The following is a 25,236-nucleotide window of genomic DNA, read 5'->3' on the forward strand; positions in this document are numbered from 1 at the left end:
TCCTCATTAGTGTTCTGGGGTGTGGAATTAGACACCTGCACCCCAGTGAGTTTAAAATGAGCTGAACAGGATAGTCAAGAACAGAACTGAACAGGAAAGAAAAATGAAAAGATGGAGACGGAGGATAAATGAGAAATAAAGTAAATGCAGAATTGTGGCTGAGCTGATTCAGTGGAGTGGAGGTGAGGAAGTGGCTGTGAGAGGAGTGAGCACATGGCACTCAAGGGGTAAGGTCAAAACCTACTTTGTGCCAAAGGAACAAGAGTGACTAACTGCACCGAGTGGGTTTCAGGTGAAGGCTGAGGGATGGCGTTAGGAGAAAGGAGAAGGTCTCATGAGGCACCCTGCTGAAGGTCATGGGATTGTGGTGGGAACACAAGCTGAGTTTGGGGTCCTCAACGGTGACCAGCTAAGGTGGCTGGGGCAGAAGTCGATGTGAAGGATGACTGCCCTTGCTGGTGGTCTCTTGTCTTGCTGAGGAGAACTTAAATGGTAAGCAGAGGAGATGTCAGTTTTAGGTGGCACAGAAACTCTTGTTATTTTTACATACAATAATGCCAGTGCAGTGAGAATTGTGCCAATAATACTACTATCAAAGTGACAGGTGACACATGATATTAAACAAAATATTAATGTGACAAATACTAAAGTGACATATCATTAAAGTAAAATAAAATAAAGTGACATGACTTATGCTGATAGGATAACATGTTTGAAGTGACCCATAACAAAAAAAAACAAAATAAAACTTCTAGAGCATTGAGCCAATAGTGAGATATCTGATGTGGTGCCAAGCTAATACAGTCAATACAGCTTAGGAGGAGAGAAGGAGCGTCAGGCCCAGAACTCAACCACCACCCCCTGTTATGAAGAGTTAAAGAGTCTAATGGCTCTGAGGACTAAAGATCTCTGGTATCTGTCCATATTGCAGTTCTGTGATAGCAGCCTACCGCTAAACAAACTCCTCTGATTAATTATGGTGGTGTATAGTGGGTGATGTTCATTGTCCATAACAGATAGCAGCTTGTACAGTGTCCTTGTCTCTGCCACCGTCACCAGATGGCAGCCACAGCCACAGATCCTGCTCACCTGATCAGCTTGTCAATACACTCACCATCTCTTTTCTTCAAGCTACCCCACTCGCTCACTTTATATAAAGTGATAGATAATTACAACGGTGAACAGATATAATGGACATCATTAAGGACAATACACATAATCCAAACAGAAAATATTGGTCTGCTGATATGGTGACTGGAGGACAGACCTGCACAAGTTGCTTTGTAATGTCGGGGCACCAACTGGGTGTCCCCCTTTAATGAAATCAAATGAAACAAAACAAAAGTGGACGCGATGGCCCAACAAAACACACCTTTTCAGCCCAAAAGAGAAATTTCCTTTGCAGTTGTGTGAACACGATGGCACTTACTTCATGTTGAGTTTCTGGGTCCAACAGCAGACTCCATCCTCTGTGGGTCAGCAGCTTTTCAGAGTCCCACCCAGAAGGACAGGGGCAGCTCTGGGCACTGCGGCTGAGTCAGTTCCCCTCATTTGGTTTCTTCTCAGAGTTGCAGGTGGATAAGGAGAGACAGTCAGTGTGAGCGCCCCCTCTCGTCTCAGAGTGGTATCACTTACCTCACAGAGACAGGAAGGTCATCTCCAGGTGGGCACACATGTGTGACAATACATAGAACTGGCCTGCTCATTTGTTTGTACTGCTTGTATTGTTGTATTCAGCGGCACTTTGAGAATTGATTCTCATTACATGTTTATTTGCACTTCATTTTTGTTCATCTTTGTATTAACATGGAGTTGATAGTTTGGAAATGTAACAATAAATGTAAGAAATGATTCCTGTAAATTTAAGAAATAGCAAATGTAAATTTGGTGTAAAACACATTATGACTTCTTTGGGACTTGAAATTTAAGACTTGACTCACAACCTGCCTAACAACATTTATTTTTATATTATGTTTTCATACAAATAATGGAGCTCAAAGTGAACAAAGAGAAAAAAGACAAAATAAATAAAAATTAAAATTAGGGAACACTAATTAACATTAATAAAAGTGAGGTCCGATGGCCAGGGAGGAGAGAATATTCAATAAAACTCCAGATAGCTGGAGAGAAAAAATCAAATTTACAGGGGGTCCGAGGCCACGAGATTATAAAGTAAGAGAATAATGTCCTTTCATTTAAATTCAACAGTTTTTTATGATATAACCTCACTTTTTATTTTATCTTTTTAATTGCTTCTGTACATTACTTAGTCAATGACAATGTTGTGTCAACATAAACCCCTAAATGCTCTTCAGAGGTCTCCTCCTGTAGCTCAGTGTCTCCCATTTTGTATTTATATTTGACTGAACTGAATCACTCAGGTGAATAGAAGACGCATCGGGACGACAGCAAGTGAAGTGAAAAAGTATCACCAAAATAATACAAACAAATAAAAGAGGAGACTCCATAACACTTCAGTGACACATACTGTATATTCCTTTATTCCTCTTCAGAATATGAACTTGTTAATAAAAATTAATCCAAAAATTAAAACAAACTTCAACAAAGACAGAGACAAACAGATCTGCTGCTGGTCACCACTAGAGCTGCCAGTCCTGAGTGGTAAATGACAGACCAGAATTCCAGTTTGTCATCCTCACCCCGTGGTCACCTGTGACAAGTCCATCTGGACACATGAGTACAGGACGCCGTCAGTCTCATGTCTGTGATGTTCTTATCCAGTGTTGATGTCCACATGTCAGTCTGAATGACTTGGCACCAGTCAGTCCAGTGTGAAGGTAGGAGACCCTGTCAGGTATATAGCGCCTTACTTTATAGGAATGGCAGTTGTCTCGTGTTCACACTGCACTTCAGTGAAAAGTCAGAATACAAGTGGCCATTGAACCTTTGTGTTGCTTGTCCTTCTGTCTGTCTGTCTATCTCTCCTCATGTCCTCACTTCTCATTCTTCTTCTCCACAGCCTGTCTCGTTGTGGTCTCACCTCCAGATGTTGCTCAGCTCTCTCCTCAGCTCTTTATTCTCCACACTCACAACTGACTGAACTGAACCTGAGTGACAGCAACATGGAGGATTCAGGAGTGGATCAGCTGTGTGAGGGGCTGAGGAGTGAAAACTGCAAATTAGAGAAACTGAGGTAAGTGAACAACAAGTGTGTGTGTGTGTGTGTGTGTGTCTGTGTGTGTGTGTGTGTGTGTGTGTGTGAGATTTCCTTTTAATAATTCAATTCATAAAGACAGCGTTGTGACCCTGAGCCCCTCCACCACACTGGTCACTCTCCTCATCCTCTCTGTCCAGACTGTTGTTTTATTTCTTGTCCCACAAGCCCATGCTGTCCATTCTTTATTTTAATTTCGTACTTGTTCCTGTCCTCCATTGTCACTTTCCTCCTTACACTCCTCTGATGTCCTCAACAAAGTTTGTTAAAAATCAATAAAATTAAATAAGGAGGAGAAACACAGTCAGTGTGAGGAGAAGAGACGACTAAAGTGACAGAAGACAAAGAGGAGTGGACAGCTAGAGCTAAACTGGAGTGACAGATAAGGACAAGGAGAATAGAATAGCAAAGATAAGGAGAGACAAGAGAAGGAGATGAACAGAATTAACAAAAGGACAAATAAAACAGGAGGACAAGGCAGAGGATAAGGAGAAGGAGAGAGAGGAGGACAGACAGAGGAACAGGAGAAAGGGTGGAAAGCAGCAGTAGAAATGACCAGCCAGTAATACATAGAAAGAGAAGGTCACAGGGAGGAGAGGATTAGGACTGAAGGCAGTGTGGACAGTAAGGTGGGAGACACAGGAAGTGACCGCCATTATAGCCAAGTGGACTGAACAGGCCGACATCATTCTACAAGACATGACCCCCATGTCTACAGAGGACATCGACATATATCTGTCAGTGGGCTTAGTGACCGACAGGTGGACACACACATCATGTGCAGTAGACGTCTAGGGACACTGAGAGGATTCTGGGAAGGTGACCTCAGTTGGCGTGTCAGTGAGATACTCCAGTGTGAGGAGTGGCGCCCTCTTGTGTTTGTAACTCACACTTGTGTCTCTTGTGGGACATTAAAACAAGAATCTCACCACATGATCAGTGCAGGCTGTCACATGACTTTCTCAATAATCCAGTATATAGCGCCTTTCTGAAATTTTTATACACACGTGGCCTTCACTGATGTCATCACAGGTCCAAACCCTCAGCCTCACAAATCCTTCTTTTATCATTTCAGTCAGTCAGGGTCTTCCTCAATGCCAGCAGACAATCAAACAGTCGACTGGAGATGTGAATAATTTGACTGTCACTAAGGACACCTGTCACACTAGTCCTGTGCTCCACTGGTCACTCTGGTCACTGTGTGATTCTCTTTACTACTAAATAATAAGCTGTGTGGTGACACATGTCAGGGGTCAGTGGTTGTGTGCAGGTTTTAAAATTAAAATGGTGGACTCAGAGGGGTGTAGGTGGATGTGGTAGTGTGGGGGAGCAGAGCAGCCCTGGAGTGTTGGTGGTGAATTGGCGGAGCGCACTTTACACCTGCAGACACGTGTGGTTCAGCCAGTGTCCTCATTAGTGTTCTGGGGTGTGTCATGAGACACCTTCACCCCAGTGAGTTTAAAATGAGCTGAACAGGATAGTCAAGAACAGAACTGAACAGGAAAGAAAAATGAAAAGATGGAAATGGAGGTTAAATGAGAAATAAAGTAAATGCAGAATTGTGGCTGAGCTGATTCAGTGGAGTGGAGGACAAGAAGTGGCTGTGAGAGGAGTGAGCACATGGCACTCAAGGGGTAAGGTCAAAACCTACTTTGTGCCCAAGGAGCAAGAGTGACCAACTGCACCGAGTGGGATTCTGCTGAAGGCTGAGGGTGGCGTTAGGAGAAAGGAGAAGGTCTCACGAGGCACCCTGCTGAAAGCCATGGGATTGTGGTGAGAACACAAGCTGAGTTTGGGGTCCTCAGCGATGACCAGCTAAGGTGTCTGGGGCAGAACCTGATGTGAAGGATGACTGTCCTTGCCGGTGGTCTCTTGGCTTGGTGAGGAGAACTTAAATGGTAAGCAGAAGAGATGTCAGTTTTAGGTGGCACACCAACTCTTGTTGTTTTTACATACAATAATGCCAGTGCAGTGAGAATTGTGCCAATAATACTACTATCAAAGTGACAGGGGGTACATGATATTAAATATAATATTAATGTGACAAATACTAAAGTGACATAACAATAAAGTAAAATAAAATAAAGTGACATGACTTATGCCGATATGATAACATGTTTGAAGTGACCCATAACAACATAAAACAAAATAAAACTTATATAGCAGTGAAGAAATAGTGAGATATCAGATGTGGTGCCCAGCTAATCCAGTCAATACAGCTTAGGAGGAGAGAAGGAGCATCAGGCCCAGAACTCAACCACCACCCCCTGTAATGAAGAGTTAAAGAGTCTAATGGCTCTGAGGACTAAAGATCTCTGGTATCTGTCCATATTGCAGTTCTGTGATAGCAGCCTACCACTAAACAAACTCCTCTGATTAATGATGGTGGTGTATAGAGGGTGATGTTCATTGTCCATAGCAGATAGTAGCTTGCACAGTGTCCTTCTCTATGCCACCATCACCAGAGAGTCCATTTCCATGCCAGCCACAGATCCTGCTCACCTGATCATCTTGTCAATACACTCACCATCTCTCTTCTTCAAGCTACCCCACTTTCTCACTTTATATAAAGTGATAGATAATTACAACGGTGAACAGATATAATGGACATAATTAAGGACAATACACATAATCCAAACAGACAATATTGGTCTGCTGATATGGTGACTGGAGGACAGACCTGCACAAGTTGCTTTGTAATGTCGGCGCACCAACTGGGTGTCCCCCTTTAATGAAGTGAAATGAAACAAAACAAAAGTGGACGCGATGGCCCAACAAAACACACCTTTACAGCCCTATAGACAAATTTGCTTTGCAGTTGTGTGAACATGATGGCGCTTGCTTCATGTCGAGTTTCTGGGTCTAACAGCAGACTCCATCCTCTGGGTGACCAGCAGCTTTTCAGAGTCCCACCCAGAAGGACAGGGGCAGCTCTGGGCACTGCGGCTGAGTCAGTTCCCCTCGTTTGGTTTCTTCTCAGAGCTGCAGGTGGATAAGGAGAGACAGTCAGTGTGAGCGCCCCCTCTCGTCTCAGAGTGGTATCACTTACCTCACAGAGACAGGAAGGTCATCTCCAGGAGGGCACACATGTGTGACAGTACATAGAACTGGCCTGCTCATTTGTTTGCACTGCTTGTATTGTTGTATTCAGCAGCACTTTGAGAATTGATTCCCATTACATGTTTATTTGCACTTCATTTTTGTTCATCTTTCTATTAACATTGAGCTGATAGTTTGGAAATGTAACAATAAATGTAAGAAATGATTCCTGTAAATTTACAAAACAGCAAATGTAAGTTTTGTGTAAAGCACATTATGACTTCTTTGGGACTTGACATTTAAGACTTCACTCAAAACCTGCCTAACAACATTTATTTTTATATCATATTTTCATACAAATAATGGAGCTCAAAGTGAAGAAAGAGAAAAAAGACAAAATAAATAAAAATTAAAATTAGGGAACACTAATTAACATTAATAAAAGTAAAGTCCGATGGCCAGGGAGGAGAGAATATTCAATAAAACTCCAGATAGCTGGAGAGAAAAAATAAAATCTGCAGGGGGTCCGAGGCCAGGAGACCACCCAGCCCCCTCTAGGCATTCTACTTAACATCAATGACCTCAGTCAGTCCTCGTGGTATTCAGGGTTCACATTGAAGAACTTGATGATGACGGTCCCATAATGCACTTGGTTGCTCTGCTCTTCATATCTTCAAGTGCTGTTATGTCTTTCTTGTACTGAGGAGACCAGAACTGCACTCAGTACTCCAGATGTGCTCTCACTAGTGTATTATATAGTAACAGTATAATGTCACTTGATTTAAATTCAACAGTTTTTATGATATAACCTCACATTTTATTTTATCTTTTTAATTTCTTCTGTACTTTACTTAGTCAATGAAAATGTTGTGTCAACATAAACCCCTAAATGCTTTTCAGAGGTCTCCTCCAGTAGTGTCTCCCATTTTGTATTTATATTTGGCTGAACTGAATCACTCAGGTGAATAGAAGACGCATCGGGACGACAGCATGTGAAATGAAAAAGTATCACAAAATAATACAAACAAATAAAAGAGGAGACTCCATAACACTTCAGTGACACATACTGTATATTCCTTTATTCCTCTTCAGAATATGAACTTGTTAATAAAAATTAATCCAAAAATTAAAACAAACTTCAACAAAGACAGAGACAAACAGATCTGCTGCTGGTCACCACTAGAGCTGCCAGTCTTGAGTGGTAAATGACAGACAAGAATTCCAGTTTGTCATCCTCACCCCGTGGTCACCTGTGACAAGTCCAACTGGTCACACAAGTGCAGGACGCCGTCAGTCTCAAGTCTTTGATGTTCTTATCCAGTGTTGATGTCCACATGTCAGTCTGAATGACTTGGCACCAGTCAGTCCAGCGTGAAGGCAGGAGACCCTGTCAGGTATATAGCGCCTTACTTTATAAGAATGGCAGTGGTCTCGTGTTCACAATGCACTTCAGTGAAAAGTCAGATTACAAGTGGCCATTGAACCTTTGTGTTGTGTGTCCTTCTGTCTGTCTGTCTGTCTCTCCTCATGTCCTCAATCTCTCTCTTCTTCTCCACAGCCTATGGTCATGTCGTCTCACCTCCAGATGTTGTTCAGCTCTCTCCTCAGCTCTTTCTGCTCCACACTCACGACTGACTGAACTGAACCTGAGAGAAAACAACATGGAGGATTCAGGAGTGGATCAGCTGTGTGAGGGTCTGAGGAGTGGAAACTGCAAATTAGAGGAACTGGAGTAAGTGAACAACAAGTGTGAGTGTGAGTGTGTGTGTGTGTGTGTGTGTGTGTATGTGTGTCTGTGTGTTTGCGTGTGTGTGTGTGTGTGTGCGTGTGTGTGTGTGTGTGTGTGTTTGTCTCATGAATTTTATTTCTTGTCACATTATGGCTCTGACTTTTCCACTCCCACAACACAAACGCTGTGTTTAATCAGCTCAGACTGCAGTGTCCCTTATGGACAGACAGATGGACGTGAGGTGACACAACTGCAGATTTCCTTTAATAATTCAATTCATAAAGACAGCATTGTGACCCTGAGCCCCTCCACCACACTGGTCACTCTCCTCATCCTCTCTGTCCACACTGTTGTTTTATTTCTTGTCCCACAAGCCCACGCTGTTCATTCTTTATTTTAGTCTCGTACTTGTTCCTGTCCTCCATTGTCACTTTCCTCCTTACACTCCTCTGATGTCCTCACTAAAGTTTGTTAAAAATCACTAAAATATAATAAGAAGGAGAAACACAGTCAGTGTGAGGAGAAGAGACGACTAAAGTGACAGAAGATAAAGAGGAGTGGACAGGTAGAGCTGGACTGAAGTGACACATAAGGACAAGGAGAATAGAATAGCAAAGATAAGGAGAGACAAGAGAAGGAGATGAACAGAATGAAGAAAAGGATGAATAAAAGAGGAGGACAAGGCAGAGGAAAAGGAGAAGGAGAGAGAGGAGGACAAACAAAGGAAAATGAGGAAAGGTGGACAGAAGCAGGCGAAATGACCCGCCAGCCATACACAGAAAGAGAAGGTGACAGGGAGGAGAGGATTAGGACTGAAGGCAGTGTGGACAGTAAGGTGGGAGACACAGGAAGTGACCGCCATTATAGCCAAGTGGGCTGAACAGGCCGACATCATTCTAAAAGACATGACCCCCTAGTGTACACAGGACATCGACATATATCTGTCAGTGGGCTTAGTGACCGACAGGTGGACACACACATCATGTGCAGTAGACGTCCAGGGACACTGAGAGGATTCTGGGAAGGTGACCTCAGTTGGCGTGTCAGTGAGATACTCCAGTGTGAGGAGTGGCGCCCTCTTGTGTTTGTAACTCACACTTGTGTCTCTTGTAGGACATTAAAACAAGAATCTCACCACATGATCAGTGTAGGCTGTCACATGACTTTCTCAATAATCCAGTATATAGCGCCTTTTTGATAATTTTATACACATGTGGTCTTCACTGATGTCATCACAGGTTCAAACCCTCTGCTTCACAAATCCTTCTTCTGTCATTTCAGTCAGTCAGGGTCTTCCTCAATGCCAGCAGACAATCAAACAGTCGACTGGAGTTGTGAATAATTTGACGTCACTAAGGACACCTGTCACACTAGTCCTGTGCTCCACTGGTCACTCTGGTCACTGCGTGATTCTCTTTACTACTAAATACAAAGCTGTGTGGTGACACATGTCAGGGGTCAGTGGTTGTGTGCAGGTTTTTAAATTAAAATGGTGGACTCAGAGGGGCGTAGGTGGATGTGGTAGTGTGGGGGAGCAGAGCAGCCCTGGAGTGTTGGTGGTGAATTGGTGGAGCACACTTTACACCTGCAGACACGTGTGGTTCAGCCAGTGTCCTCATTAGTGTTCTGGGGTGTGGAATTAGACACCTGCACCCCAGGGAGTTTAAAATGAGCTGAGCAGGATAGTCAAGAACAAAACTGAACAGGAAAGAAACATGAAAAGATGGAAATGGAGGTTAATGAGAAATAAAGTAAATACAGAAATGTGGCTGAGCTGTTTCAGTGGAGTGGAGGTCAAGAAGTGGCTGTGAGAGGAGTGAGCACATGGCACTCAAGGGGTAAGGTCAAAACCTGCTGTGTGCCCAAGGAGCAAGAGTGACCAACTGCACCGAGTGGGCTTCTGCTGAAGGCTGAGGGATGGCATTAGGATAAAGGAGAAGGTCTCACGAGGCACGCTGCTGAAGGCCATGGGATTGTGGTGGGAACACTAGCTGAGTTTCGGGTCCTCAGCGTTGACCAGCTAAGGTGGCTGGGGCAGATGCCGATGTGAAGGATGACTGCCCTTGCTGGTGGTCTCTTGGCTTGCTGAGGAGAACTTAAATGATAAGCAGAGGAGATGTCAGTTTAGGTGGCACAGAAACTCTTGTTGTTTTTACATACAATAATGCCAGTGCAGTGAGAATTGTGCCAATAATACTACTATCAAAGTGACAGGTGGCACATGATATTAAATATAATATTAATGTGACAAATACTAAAGTGACATATCATTAAAGTAAAATAAAATAAAGTGACATGACTTATGATGATAGGATAACATGTTTGAAGTGACCCATAACAAAAAAAACAAAATAAAACTTCTAAAGCAATGAGCCAATAGTGAGATATCAGATGTGGTGCCCAGCTAATTCAGTCAATACAGCTTAGGAGGAGAGAAGGAGTGTCAGGCCCAGAACTCAACCACCACCCCCTGTTATGAAGAGTTAGAGTCTAATGGCTCTGAGGACTAAAGATCTCTGGTATCTGTCCATATTGCAGTTCTGTGATAGCAGCCTACCGCTAAACAAACTCCTCTGATTAATTATGGTGGTGTATAGTGGGTGATGTTCATTGTCCATAACAGATAGTAGCTTGCACAGTGTCCTTCTCTATGCCACCATCACCAGAGAGTCCATTTCCATGCCAGCCACAGATCCTGCTCACCTGATCATCTTGTCAATACACTCACCATCTCTCTTCTTCAAGCTACCACACTTTCTCACTTTATATAAAGTGATAGATAATTACAACGTGAACAGATATAATGGACATAATTAAGGACAATACACATAATCCAAACAGACAATATTGGTCTGCTGATATGGTGACTGGAGGACAGACCTGCACAAGTTGCTTTGTAATGTCGGCGCACCAACTGGGTGTCCCCCTTTAATGAAGTGAAATGAAACAAAACAAAAGTGGAAGCAATGGCCCAACAAAACTCACCTTTACAGCCCAATAGACAAATTTGCTTTGCAGTTGTGTGAACATGATGGCGCTTGCTTCATGTCGAGTTTCTGGGTCTAACAGCAGACTCCATCCTCTGGGTGACCAGCAGCTTTTCAGAGTCCCACCCAGAAGGACAGGGGCAGCTCTGGGCACTGTGGCTGAGTCAGTTCCCCTCATTTGGTTTCTTCTCAGATCTGCAGGTGGATAAGGAGAGACAGTCAGTGTGAGCGCCCCCTCTCGTCTCAGAGTGGTATCACTTACCTCACAGAGACAGGAAGGTAATCTCCAGGAGGGCACACATGTGTGACAATACATAGAACTGGCCGCTCATTTGTTTGCACTGCTTGTATTGTTGTATTCAGCAGCACTTTGAGAATTGATTCCCATTACATGTTTATTTGCACTTCATTTTTGTTCATCTTTCTATTAACATTGAGCTGATAGTTTGGAAATGTAACAATAAATGTAAGAAATGATTCCTGTAAATTTACAAAACAGCAAATGTAAGTTTTGTGTAAAGCACATTATGACTTCTTTGGGACTTGACATTTAAGACTTCACTCAAAACCTGCCTAACAACATTTATTTTTATATCATATTTTCATACAAATAATGGAGCTCAAAGTGAAGAAAGAGAAAAAAGACAAAATAAATAAAAATTAAAATTAGGGAACACTAATTAACATTAATAAAAGTAAAGTCCGATGGCCAGGGAGGACAGAAAATACAATAAAACTCCAGATAGCTGGAGAAAAAAAATAAAATCTTCAGGGGGTCCGAGGCCAGGAGACCACCCAGCCCCCTCTAGGTATTCTACCTAACATCAATGACCTCAGTCAGTCCTCGTGGTATTCAGGGTTCACATTGAAGAACTTGATGATGACGGTCCCATAATGCACTTAGTTGCTCTGCTCTTCATATCTTCAAGTGCTGTTATGTCTTTCTTGTACTGAGGAGACCAGAACTGCACTCAGTACTCCAGATGTGCTCTCACTGGTGTATTATAAAGTAAGAGTATAATGTCCCTTGATTTAAATTCAACAGTTTTTATGATATAACCTCACATTTTATTTTATCTTTTTAATTGCTTCTGTACATTACTTAGTCAATGACAATGTTGTGTCAACATAAACCCCTAAATGCTCTTCAGAGGTCTCCTCCTGTAGCTCAGTGTCTCCCATTTTGTATTTATATTTGGCTGAACTGAATCACTCAGGGGCGGCACGGTGGCGCAGTGGGTAGCGCTGCTGCCTCGCAGTTGGGAGATCTGGGGACCCGGGTTCACTTCCCGGGTCCTCCCTGCGTGGAGTTTGCATGTTCTCCCCGTGTCTGCGTGGGTTTCCTCCGGGCGCTCCGGTTTCCTCCCACAGTCCAAAGACATGCAGGTTAGGTGGATTGGCGATTCTCAATTGGCCCTAGTGTGTGCTTGGTGTGTGGGTGTGTTTGTGTGTGTCCTGCGGTGGGTTGGCACCCTGCCCGGGATTGGTTCCCTGCCTTGTGCCCTGTGTTGGCTGGGATTGGCTCCAGCAGACCCCCGTGACCCTGTGTTCGGATTCAGCGGGTTGGAAAATGGATGGATGGATGGAATCACTCAGGTGAATAGAAGACGCATCGGGACGACAGCAAGTGAAGTGAAAAAGTATCACAAAATAATACAAACAAATAAAAGAGGAGACTCCATAACACTTCAGTGACACATACTGTATATTCCTTTATTCCTCTTCAGAATATGAACTTGTTAATAAAAATTAATCCAAAAATTAAAACAAACTTCAACAAAGACAGAGACAAACAGATCTGCTGCTGGTCACCACTAGAGCTGCCAGTCCTGAGTGGTAAATGACAGACAAGAATTCCAGTTTGTCATCCTCACCCCGTGGTCACCTGTGACAAGTCCATCTGGTCACCTGAGTGCAGGACGCCGTCAGTCTCATGTCTGTGATGTTCTTATCCAGTGTTGATGTCCACATGTCAGTCTGAATGACTTGGCACCAGTCAGTCCAGTGTGAAGGCAGGAGACCCTGTCAGGTATATAGCGCCTTACTTTATAAGAATGGCAGTGGTCTCGTGTTCACACTGCACTTCAGTGAAAAGTCAGAATACAAGTGGCCATTGAACCTTTGTGTTGTTTGTCCTTCTGTCTGTCTGTGTGTCTCTCCTCATGTCCTCACTTCTCTCTCTTCTTCTCCACAGCCTGACTCAATGTGGTCTCACCTCCAGATGTTGCTCAGCTCTCTTCTCAGCAGTTTCTGCTCCACACTCACGACTGACTAAACTGAACCTGAGCGACAACAACATGGAGGATTCAGGAGTGGATCAGCTGTGTGAGGGGCTGAGGAGTGGAAACTTCAAATTAGAGGAACTGAGGTAAGTGAACAACAAGTGTGTGTGTGTGTGTGTGTGTCCGTGATTTTGTCTGTGTATGTCATTAATTTTATTTCTTGTCACATTATCACTCTGACTTTTCCACTCCCACAGCACAAACGCTGTGTTTAATCAGGACAGACTGCAGTGTCCCTTATGGACAGACAGATGGACGTGAGGTGACACAACTGCAGATTTCCTTTAATAATTCAATTCATAAAGACAGCATTGCGACCCTGAGCCCCTCCACCACACTGGTCACTCTACTCATCCACTCTTTCCAGACTGTTGTTTTATTTCTTGTCCCACAAGCCCACGTTGTCCATTCTTTATTTTAATCTCGTACTTGTTCTTGTCCTCCTTTGTCATTTTCCCCCTTACACTCCTCTGATGTCCTCACTAAAGTCTGTTAAATATCACTAAAATAGAATAAGGAGGAGAAACACAGTCAGTGTGAGGAGAAGAGCTGACTAAAGTCTAATCGATGATTTTGTTAAATGGTGCGACTCAAACCACCTACACCTGAACACCAGCAAAATCAAGGAGATGGTGGTGGATTTTAGGAGGCCCATACCCCTCATGGACCCCGTGATCATCAGAGGTGACTGTGTGCAGATGGTGCAGACCTATGAATACCTGGGAGTGCAGCCGGATGATAAATTAGACTGGACTGCCAATACTGATTCTCAGTGTAAGAAAGGACAGAGCCGACTATACTTCCTTAGAAGGCTGACATCCTTCAACATCTGCAATAAGATGCTGCAGATGTTTTACCAGAAGGTTGCGACGAGCGCCCTCTTCTACGCGGTGGTGTGCTGGGGAGGCAGCATTAAGAAGAAAGACGCCTCACGCCTGGACAAACTGGTGAGGAAGGCAGGCTCTGTTGTTGGCACGGAGCTGGACAGCTTGACATCCGTGGCAGAGAGAAGGGAGCTGAGCAGACACCTGTCAATTATGAACAATCCACTGCGTCCACTGAACAGGATCATCTCCAGACAGAGGAGCAGCTTCAGCGACAGACTGCTGTCACCGTCCTGCTCCACTGACAGACTGAGGAGATCGTTCCTCCCCCACACTATGTGACTCTTCAATTCCACCTGGGGGGGTAAACGTTAACATTATACAAAGGTATTGTCTGTCAGTATACCTGCATTGTTTTCACTCTTTAATTTAATATTGTTTTTTTTATCAGTATGCTGCTCCTGGAGAAAGTGAATTTCCTCTTGAGATTAATAAAGTATCTATCTATCTATCTATCTATCTATCTATCTATCTATCTATCTATCTATCTATCTATCTATCTATCTATCTATCTATCTATCTATCTATCTATCTATCTATCTATCTATCTATCTATCTATCTATCTATCTATCTATCTAAAGTGACAGAAGACAAAGAGCAGTGGACAGCTAGAGCTGGACTGGAGTGACAGATAAGGACAGGGAGAATAGAATAGCAAAGATAAGGAGAAACAAGAGAATGAGATGAACAGAATGAAGAAAAGGATGAATAAAAGAGGAGGACAAGGCAGAGGAGAAGGAGAAGGAGAGAGAGGAGAACAGACAGAGGAACAGGAGAAAGGGTGGACAGCAGAAGTAGAAATGACCAGCCAGCTATACTCAGAAAGAGAAGGTGACAGGGAGGAGAGGAATAGGACTGAAGGCAGTGTGGACAGTAAGGTGGGAGACACAGGAAGTGACCGCCATTATAGCCAAGTGGACTGAACAGGCCGACATCATTCTACAAGACATGACCCCCAGGTCTACACAGGACATAGACATATATCTGTCAGTGGGCTTAGTGACCGACAGGTGGACACACACATCATGTGCAGGAGACGTCCAGAGACACTGAGAGGATTCTGGGAAGGTGACCTCAGTGAGCGTGTCAGTGAGATACTCCAGTGTGAGGAGTGGCACCCTCTTGTGTTTGTAACTCACACTTGTGTCTCTTGTGGGACATTAAAACAAGAATCTCACCACATGATCAGTGTAGGCTGTCACATGACTTTCTCAATAATCCAGTATAAAGCACCTTTTTGATATTTTTATACATACATGGTCTTCACTGATGTCATCACAGGTCCAAACCCTCTGCCTCACAAATCCTTCTTGTGTCATTTCATTCAGTCAGGGTCTTCCTCAATGCCAGCAGACAATCAAACAATCAACTGGAGATGTGAATAACTTTGCCGTCTCTAAGGACTCCTGTTACACTAGTCCTGTGCCCCACTGGTCACTCTGGTCACTGTGTGATTCTCTTTACTACTAAATACAAAGCTGTGTGGTGACACATGTCAGGGGTCAGTGGTTGTCTGCAGGTTTTTAAATTAAAATGGTGGACTCAGAGGGGCGTAGGTGGATGTGGTAGTGTGGGGGAGCAGAGCAGCCCTGGAGTGTTGGTGGTGAATTGGCGGAGCGCACTTTACACCTGCAGACACGTGTGGTTCAGCCAGTGTCCTCATTAGTGTTCTGGGGTGTGGAATTAGACACCTGCACCCCAGTGAGTTTAAAATGAGCTGAGCAGGATAGTCAAGAACAAAACTGAACAGGAAAAGAAAAATGAAAAGAAGGAGATGGAGGTTAAATAAGAAATAAAGTAAATGTAGAATTGTGGCTGAGCTGATACAGTGGAGTGGAGGTCAGGAAGTGGCTGTGAGAGGAGTGAGCACATGGCACTCAAGGGGTAAGGTCAAAACCTACTGTGTGCCAAAGGACCAAGAGTGACCATCTGCACCGAGTGGGCTTCTGCTGAAGGCTGAGTGATGGTGTTAGGAGAAAGGAGAAGGTCTCACGAAGCACCCTGCTGAAGGCCATGGGATTGTAGTGGGAATACAAGCTGAGTTTGGGCTCCTCATCGGTGACCAACTAAGGTGGCTGGGGCAGAAGCTGATGTGAAGGATGACTGCCCATGCTGGTGGTCTCACGGCTTTCTGTGAAGATCTTAAATGGTAATCAGAGGAGATGTCAGTTTAGGTGGCACAGAAACTCTTGTTGTTTTTACATACAATAATGCCAGTGCAGTGAGAATTGTGCCAATAATACTACTATCAAAGTGACAGGTGGTACATGATATTAAATATAATATTAATGTGACAAATACTAAAGTGACATATCATTAAAGTAAAATAAAATAAAGTGACATGACTTATGCTGATATGATAACATGTTTGAAGTGACCCATAACAAAAAAAACAAAATAAATCTTCTAGAGCAGTGAGCCAATAGTGAGATATCAGATGTGGTGCCCAGCTAATACAGTCAATACAGCTTAGGTGGAGAGAAGGAGCGTCAGGCCCAGAACTCAACCACCACCCCCTGTTATGAAGAGTTAAAGAGTCTAATGGCTCTGAGGACTAAAGATCTCTGGTATCTGTCCATATTGCAGTTCTGTGATAGCAGCCTACTGCTAAACAAACTCCTCTGATTAATTATGGTGGTGTATAGTGGGTGATGTTCATTGTCCATAACAGATAGCAGCTTGCACAGTGTCCTTCTCTCTGCCACCATCACCCGAGAGTCCATTTCCATGCCAGCCACAGATCCTGCTCACCTGATCAGCTTGTCAATACACTCACCATCTCTCTTCTTCAAGCTACCCCACTTGATCACTTTATATAAAGTGATAGATAATTACAACGGTGAACAGATATAATGGACATAATTAAGGACAATACACATAATCCAAACAGACAATATTGGTATGCTGATATGGTGACTGGAGGACAGACCTGCACAAGTTGCGTTGTAATGTCGGGGCACCAACTGGGTGTCCCCCTTTAATGAAATCAAATGAAACAAAACAAAAGTGGACGCGATGGCCCAACAAAACACACCTTTTCAGCCCAATAGACAAATTTGCTTTGCAGTTGTGTGAACAGGATGGTGCTTGATTCATGTTGAGTTTCTGGGTCCAACAACAGACTCCATCCTCTGGGGGGCCAGCAGCTTTTCAAGAGTCCCACCCAGAAGGACAGGGGCAGCTCTGGGCACTGTGGCTGAGTCAGTTCCCTTCATTTGGTTTCCTCTCAGAGCTGCAGGTGGATAAGGAGAGACAGTCAGTGTGAGCGCCCCCTCTCGTCTCAGAGTGGTATCACTTACCTCACAGAGACAGGAAGGTCATCTCCAGGTGGGCACACATGTGTGACAATACATAGAACTGGCCTGCTCATTTGTTTGCACTGCTTGTATTGTTGAATTCAGCGGCACTTTGAGAATTGATTCTCATTACATGTTTATTTGCACTTCATTTTTGTTCATCTTTGTATTAACATTGAGCTGATAGTTTGGAAATGTAACAATAAATGTAAGAAATGATTCCTGTAAATTTAAGAAATAGCAAATGTAAATTTAGTGTAAAACACATTAATTTTTTGGGACTTGAAATGTAAGACTTGACTCAAAACCTACCTAACAAAATTTATTTCTTTATCATATTTTCATACAAATAATGGAGCTCAAAGTGAAGAAAGAGAAAAAAAGACAAAATAAATAAGAATTAAAATTAGGGAACACTAATTAACATTAATAAAAGTAAGGTCCAATGGCCAGGGAGGAGAGAAAAAACAAAAAACACTCCAGACGGCTGGAAAAAAAAAAAAATCTGCTGGGGGTCCGAGGCCACGAGACCACCCAGCCCCCTTAGACATTCTACCTAACATCAGTGACCTCAGTCAGTCCTCGTGGTATTCAGGGTTCATATGGAAGAACTTGATGATGACGGTCCCATAATGCACTTGGTTGCTCAGCTCTTCATATCTTCAAGTGCTGTTATGTCTTTCTTGTACTGAGGAGACCAGACCTGCACTCAGTACTTCAGATGTTGTCCATCCATCCATTATCCAACCCGCTATATAATAACAACAGGGTCATGGGGGTCTGCTGGAGTCATTCCCATCGAACACAAGGAGCAAAGCATGAAACAAACCTTGGGTAGGACACCAGACCACTGCAGCAGATGTGCTCTCAATAGTGTATTATATAGTAAGAGTATAATGTCCCATGAGTTAAATTCAACAGTTTTTGTGATATAACCTCATATTTTAAATAATCTTTTTAATTACTTCTGTACATTACTTAGTCAATGACAATGTTGTGTCAACGTAAACCCCTAAATGCTCTTCAGAGGTCTCCTCCTGTAGCTCAGTGTCTCCCATTTTGTATTTATATTTGGCTGAACTGAATCACTCAGGTGAATAGAAGACGCATCGGGACGACAGCAAGTGAAGTGAAAAAGTATCACAAAATAATACAAACAAATAAAAGAGTAGAGTCCATAACACTTCAGGGACACAGATATTCCTTTATTCCTCTTCAGAATATGAACTTGTTAATAAAAATTAATCAAAAAATTAAAACAAACTTCAGCAAAGACAGAGACAAACAGACCTGCTGCTGGTCACCACTAGAGCTGCTAGTCCTGAGTGGTGAATGACAGACCAGAATTCCAGTTTGTCATCCTCACCCCATGGTCACCTGTGACAAGTCCATCTGGTCACATGAGTGCAGGACACCGTCAGTATCATGTGTGTGAGGTTCTTATCCAGTGTTGATGTCCACATGTCAGTCTGAATGACTTGGCACCAGTCAGTCCAGCGTGAAGGCAGGAGACCCTGTCAGGTATATAGCGCCTTACTTTATAAGAATGGCAGTGGTCTCGTGTTCACAATGCACTTCAGTGAAAAGTCAGAATACAAGTGGACATTGAACCTTTGTGTTGTTTGTCCTTCTGTCTGTCTGTCTGTCTCTCCTCATGTCCTCACTTCTCTCCCTTCTTCTCCATAGCCTGTATCGTTGTCGTCTCACCTCCAGATGTTGCTCAGCTCTCTCCTCAGCTCTTTCTTCTCCACACTCACGACTGACTAAACTGAACCTGAGCAGCAACAACATGGAGGACTCAGGAGTGGATCAGCTGTGTGAGGGGCTGAGGAGTGGAAACTGCAAATTAGAGAAACTGAGGTGAGTGAACAACAAGTGTGTGTGTGTGTGTGTGTGTGTGTGTCTCATTAATTTTATTTCTTGTCACATTATCGCTCTGACTTTTCCACTCCAACAACACAAACGCTGTGTTTAATCAGCACAGACTGCAGTGTCCCTTATGGACAGACAGATGGACGTGAGGTGACACAACTGCAGATTTCCTTTTAATAATTCAATTCATAAAGACAGCATTGTGACCTTGAGCCCCTCCACCACACTGGTCACTCTCCTCATCCTCTCTGTCCAGACTGTTGTTTTATTTCTTGTCCCACAAGCCCACGCTGTCCATTGTTTATTTTAATCTCATACTTGTTCCTGTCCTCCATTGTCACTTTCCCCCTTACACTCCTCTGATGTCCTCAATAAAGTTTGTTAAAATCACTAAAATAGAATAAGGAGGAGAAACACAATCAGTGTGAGGAAAAGAGACGACTAAAGTGACAGAAGACAAAGAGGAGTGGACAGCTAGAGCTGGACTGGAGTGACAGATAGGAACAAAGAGAATAGAATAGCAAAGATAAGGAGAGACAAGAGAAGGAGATGAACAGAATGAAGAAAAGGACGAATAAAAGAGGAGGACAAGGCAGAGGATAAGGAGAAGGAGAGAGAGGAGGACAGATAGAGGAACAGGAGGAAAGGTGGACAGCAGCAGTAGAAATGACCAGCCAGCCATACACAGAAAGAGAAGGTGACAGGGAGGAGAGGATTAGGACTGAAGGCAGTGTGGACAGTAAGGTGGGAGACACAGGAAGTGACCGCCATTATAGCCAAGTGGACTGAACAGGCCGACATCATTCTACAAGACATGACCCCAGGTCTACATGGGACATCGACATATATCTGTCAGTGGGCTTAGTGACCGACAGGTGGACACACACATCATGTGCAGCAGACGTCAGAGACACTGAGAGGATTCTGGGAAGGTGACCTCAGTGGGCGTGTCAGTGAGATACTCCAGTGTGAGGAGTGGCGCCCTCTTGTGTTTGTAACTCACACTTGTGTCTCTTGTGGGACATTAAAACAAGAATCTCACCACATGATCAGTGTAGGCTGTCACATGACTTTCTCAATAATCCAGTATATAGAGCCTTTTTGATATTTTTATACACACGTGGTCTTCACTGATGTCATCACAGGTCCACACCCTCTGCCTCACAAATCCTTCTTTTGTCATTTCACTCAGTCATGGTCTTCCTCAATGCCAGCAGACAATCAAACAATCAACTGGTGATGTGAATAATTTGACGTCACTAAGGACACCTGTCACACTAGTCCTGTGCTCCACTGGTCACTCTGGTCACTGCGTGATTCTCTTTACTACTAAATACAAAGCTGTGTGGTGACACATGTCAGGGGTCAGTGGTTGTGTGCAGGTTTTTAAATTAAAATGGTGGACTCAGAGGGGCGTAGGTGGATGTGGTAGTGTGGGGGAGCAGAGCAGCCCTGGAGTGTTGGTGGTGAATTGGCGGATTGCACTTTACACCTGCAGACACGTGTGGTTCAGCCAGTGTCCTCATTAGTGTTCTGGGGTGTGGAATTAGACACCTGTACCCCAGTGAGTTTAAAATTAACTGAGCAAGATAGTCAAGAACAAAACTGAACAGGAAAGAAAAAGGAAAAGATGGAGATGGAGGTTAAATGAGAAATAAAGTAAATGCAGAATTGGAGAAGAAGTGGCTGTGAGAGGAGTGAGCACATGGCACTCGAGGGGTGAGGTCAAAACCTACTGTGTGTCCAAGGACCAAGAGTGACCAATTGCACCGAGTGGGATTCTGCTGAAGGCTGAGGGATGGCGTTAGGATAAAGGAGAAGGTCTCACGAGGCCCCCTGCTGAAGGCCATGGGATTGTGGTGGGAACACAAGCTGAGTTTTGGGTCCTCAGCGGTGACCAGCTAAGGTGGCTGGGGCAGAAGCTGATGTGAAGGATGACTGCCCTTGCCGGTGGTCTCTTGGCTTCCTGAGGAGAACTTAAATGGTAAGCAGAGGAGATGTCAGTTTTAGGTGGCACAGAAACTCTTGTTGTTTTTACATACAATAATGCCAGTGCAGTGAGAATTGTGCCAATAATACTACTCTCAAAGTGACAGGTGGCACATGACATTAAACATAATATTAATGTTACAAATATTAAAGTGACATATCATTAAAGTAAAATAAAATAAAGTGACATGACTTATGCTGATATGATAACATGTTTGAAGTGACCCACAACAAAAAAAAAACAAAATCAAACTTCTAGAGCAGTGATCCAATAGTGAGATATCAGATGTGGTGCCAAGCTAATACAGTCAATACAGCTTAGGAGGAGAGAAGGAGCGTCAGGCCCAGAACTCAACCACCACCCCCTGTAATGAAGAGTTAAAGAGTCTAATGGCTCTGAGGACTAAAGATCTCTGGTATCTGTCCATATTGCAGTTCTGTGATAGCAGCCTACCGCTAAACAAACTCCTCTGATTAATTATGGTGGTGTATAGTGGGTGATGTTCATTGTCCATAACAGATAGCAGCTTACACAGTGTCCTTCTCTCTGTCACCGTCACCAGAGAGTCCATTTCCATGCCAGCCACAGATCCTGCGCACCTGATCAGCTTGTCAATACGCTCACCATCTCTCTTCTTCAAGCTACCCCACTTGATCACTTTATATAAAGTGATAGATAATTACAACGGTGAACAGATATAATGGACATAATTAAGGACAATACACATAATCCAAACAGACAATATTGTTCTGCTGATATGGTGACTGGAGGACAGACCTGCACAAGTTGCTTTTTAATGTCGGGGCACCAACTGGGTGTCCCCCTTTAATGAAGTCAAATGAAACAAAACAAAATTGGACGCGATGGCCCAACAAAACACATCTTTTCAGCCCAAAAGAGAAATTTCCTTTGCAGTTGTGTGAACACGATGGCGCTTGCTTCATGTTGAGTTTCCGGGTCCAACAGCAGACTCCATCCTCTGGGGGTCAGCAGTTTTTCAGAGTCCCACCCAGAAGGACAGGGGCAGCTCTGGGCACTGCGGCTGAGTCAGTTCCCCTCATTTTGTTTCCTCTCAGAGCTGCAGGTGATAAGGAGAGACAGTCAGTGTGAGCGCCCCCTCTCGTCTCAGAGTGGTATCACTTACCTCACAGAGACAGGAAGGTCATCTCCAGGTGGGCACACATGTGTGACAATACATAGAACTGGCCTGCTCATTTGTTTGTACTGCTTGTATTGTTGTATTCAGCAGCACTTTGAGAATTGATTCTCATTACATGTTTATTTGCACTTCATTTTTGTTCATCTTTGTATTAACATGGAGTTGATAGTTTGGAAATGTAATAATAAATGTCTTAAATGATTCTTGTAAATTTAAGAAATAGCAAATGTAAGTTTGGTGTAAAACACATTATGACTTCTTTGGGATTTCAAATTTAACACTTGACTCAAAACTGCCTGACTTGACTCAGGACTTGGAAGTGAAGAGGAGAAGAAAAAGGAGAAGAAGTGAGAGCTGGGAATAAATAGAATGAGAGAAGTGACAGGGTGTCACCACCAGAGAGCAGAGCTGAGCAGAGCAGAGGACTTGGGGACCTGCAGGTTTGGTGACGTCTGTGTGACTGATAGCCTTTGGTGTTCACTGACAATTTGAACCAAATTCCATTGATTTTAACATTTTTAACATTTTGTTTGAATATTTCTGATATTATTAATAAAAGCTTGTAAAGAACCCACCATCTTTATTCCACCCCCTTACTGTCCACTGTCCTGTCCTGACTTTTATAAACAGACGTCATTGAAAAGGCAGGATATAAAGAAATGAGCTGCTGTTGTGACAAATTCAAACTGAGGACACAAACATGTCACTCATGTGACCCCCACACGTCCTGTGAAGTCAGCTGATAAAGTCCTGTGGATTTCCTTTGTCATCATTTTGATCAAATCACTTATGGACAGAGCTGTGAATGGACAGCAGTGGTCAGCAGACATGGGGGTCTCTTCACAGACCATTCAGACCACCTCTGTGCCCACTGGACTGGACTTTGGGACACTGACAGTCCATTTGAAGCTCGTCCTCCTACTTTATTACAAATTAGTAGAAGTAGAGAAAAGCCAAGCAAAATGACACGTTTTATTGGCTAACTAAAAAGATTACAATATGCAAGCTTTCGAGGCAACTCAGGCCCCTTCTTCAGGCAAGATTTAATTTTTTATTTTGCTTGGCTTTTCTCTACATTCATAATGGCTAACACGGCACAACACCCTAGTACTACAAATTAGTAGAAGGAATAAGAAAACTGAGCTCAACACCACTGAGGTATTTAGTGGACAAAGGTCAGCTAGTCAATGTCACTGGTCAGTATGTGAGGTCTGAATGGCCGAGGACAGAAGTGTCACATGTCAGTATTGTCCTCCATGTCCATTATGTCATCACCCCTAAAGTCAGGTCCAGTGTTTGTCCTTTTAAACCAACAGAGTGTCATTGTCATCATCTAATTACTGTGACGTGAGGAGAGTCCATCGTGACAAACAGCTGAGTGTTAAGCTCTGCAGTAACCAGAATGTCTAACAGTTGTCTTTGCATGATGTCCTACAAATCACAAAATGTCTACACATCCTGAATGACACAAGACATCCCATTTTGTCACCCCCCCCATCCCATTGTCACCTTCTTCAAGTCCATGTGGCCTCTCAAGTGCAGGACACTGTCAGTCTCATTTCTTTGAGGTTCATGTCTAATATTAATATCCATGTGTCCGTTTCAATGACTTCTCACCTGTCAGTACAGCATGAATACAGGAGACCCTCTCAGGTGTTTGGTGCCTTACTTATAAGAAAAGAGGTGGTCTCGGGTTCAAACGGGCTCAGTAAAAAGTAAAAATGCCAGCAGTCATTGAGCTTTTGAGCTCTGTGGCCTTCTGTCTGTCTGTCTGTCCATCCTCATGTCCTCACTTCTCTTTCTTTATCTCAACAGCCTGAACTCATGCGGTCTCACCTCCAGATGTTCCTCATCTCTCTCCTCAGTCCTATCTTCTCCAAACTCACAGCTGACTGAACTGACCCTGAGCTACAACAGACTAGGAGATTCAGGAGCTCGTCAGCTGTGTGAGGGTCTGCGGACCCCAAACTGTAAATTAAAGACACTGAAGTGAGTAAACAGGGTGAGGTGTGTGGGGTTATGTAGTCACAGCTGACCACCTGATAGACGGACTGATCACAGAACACCACATGGACTGACTGAAGGAAGGAGAAGGACAGGCAGAGGGACGAGAAGGACAAAGAGCAGTGGACAAGTGGAGATGGACAGAGGTGACAGACCTTGAGGACAAGAAAGATAATGAGAGACGATGGAAAGAGAACAACAAAGAGGAGGAGTGTGAGATGAGCTGAGAAAACGAATAGTAGAAAAGGTGGGCAGACAGAGGGACAAGGACACAGGGAGGAGAGGTGACAGGATGAGGACAGCATGCAGAGTTGACAGGAGGAGAGGGTGGACAGGGTTATAGGGGTTACTTGGAACTAATAAGACAGAGAAGAACCAATGTCAGTGGACAGGGTGATGAGGGGACAACAAGAAGAAACAACAGGACAGAAAATGAGAGAAGACAGGAGAGTAAGGAGGAGTGGGAAAGAAAATAATAGAAAGAGAGACTGGACATTAATTAATAGAGCAGGACACAGGAAGTGACCACAGAGGGGTCACCAGCATGTCACCTGGACAGACCACCTTCTGTTGTGATTGCTCTAACAGCACAATATAACAAAGGGGTGAGGCCTCTAGAATAGCCCACCAAACAAATGTCACCCCCAGGCAGGCCCACCCCAGGCAAACAGGAGGCTTCAGGCCCGACTAGGCCTCAGAAAGGAGCTCAGGCTTTTAAATTCAAAATGAAATCAAAAAGAGTCTCAGAGGCATGAAGTGAGTCTGACCAGAGGGAGAACTGTGAAAACTCCATCTGGAGCAGAGACAAGTCCACAAGT

General features: G+C 43.7%; 1 protein-coding gene and 1 long non-coding RNA gene across 2 annotated transcripts in view; one reads left to right on the forward strand and one right to left on the reverse strand.

The window, feature by feature from the left end:
• The window catches only part of LOC114644830 (NACHT, LRR and PYD domains-containing protein 3-like), a 63,485-nt gene that overhangs the window by 33,207 nt on the left and 5,042 nt on the right, over positions 1-25,236 (forward strand). Inside the window, exons 8-12 of the mRNA XM_051921813.1 lie at positions 2,981-3,154; positions 7,773-7,946; positions 13,125-13,298; positions 19,080-19,253; positions 24,230-24,403. Coding sequence (XP_051777773.1) covers positions 2,981-3,154; positions 7,773-7,946; positions 13,125-13,298; positions 19,080-19,253; positions 24,230-24,403 — 870 coding nt within the window. The remainder of the gene's footprint in view (positions 1-2,980; positions 3,155-7,772; positions 7,947-13,124; positions 13,299-19,079; positions 19,254-24,229; positions 24,404-25,236) is intronic.
• LOC127526401 (uncharacterized) lies at positions 1,171-23,430 on the reverse strand. The gene is made up of 3 exons (XR_007933973.1): positions 22,400-23,430; positions 10,929-11,192; positions 1,171-1,372 (listed from the first exon to the last, which is right to left on the reverse strand). It is a non-coding gene; the product is annotated as an uncharacterized LOC127526401 (long non-coding RNA).

Source organism: Erpetoichthys calabaricus, assembly GCF_900747795.2.
Source record: "Erpetoichthys calabaricus chromosome 1 unlocalized genomic scaffold, fErpCal1.3 SUPER_1_unloc_25, whole genome shotgun sequence".
NCBI classification, from domain to species: domain Eukaryota; kingdom Metazoa; phylum Chordata; class Cladistia; order Polypteriformes; family Polypteridae; genus Erpetoichthys; species Erpetoichthys calabaricus.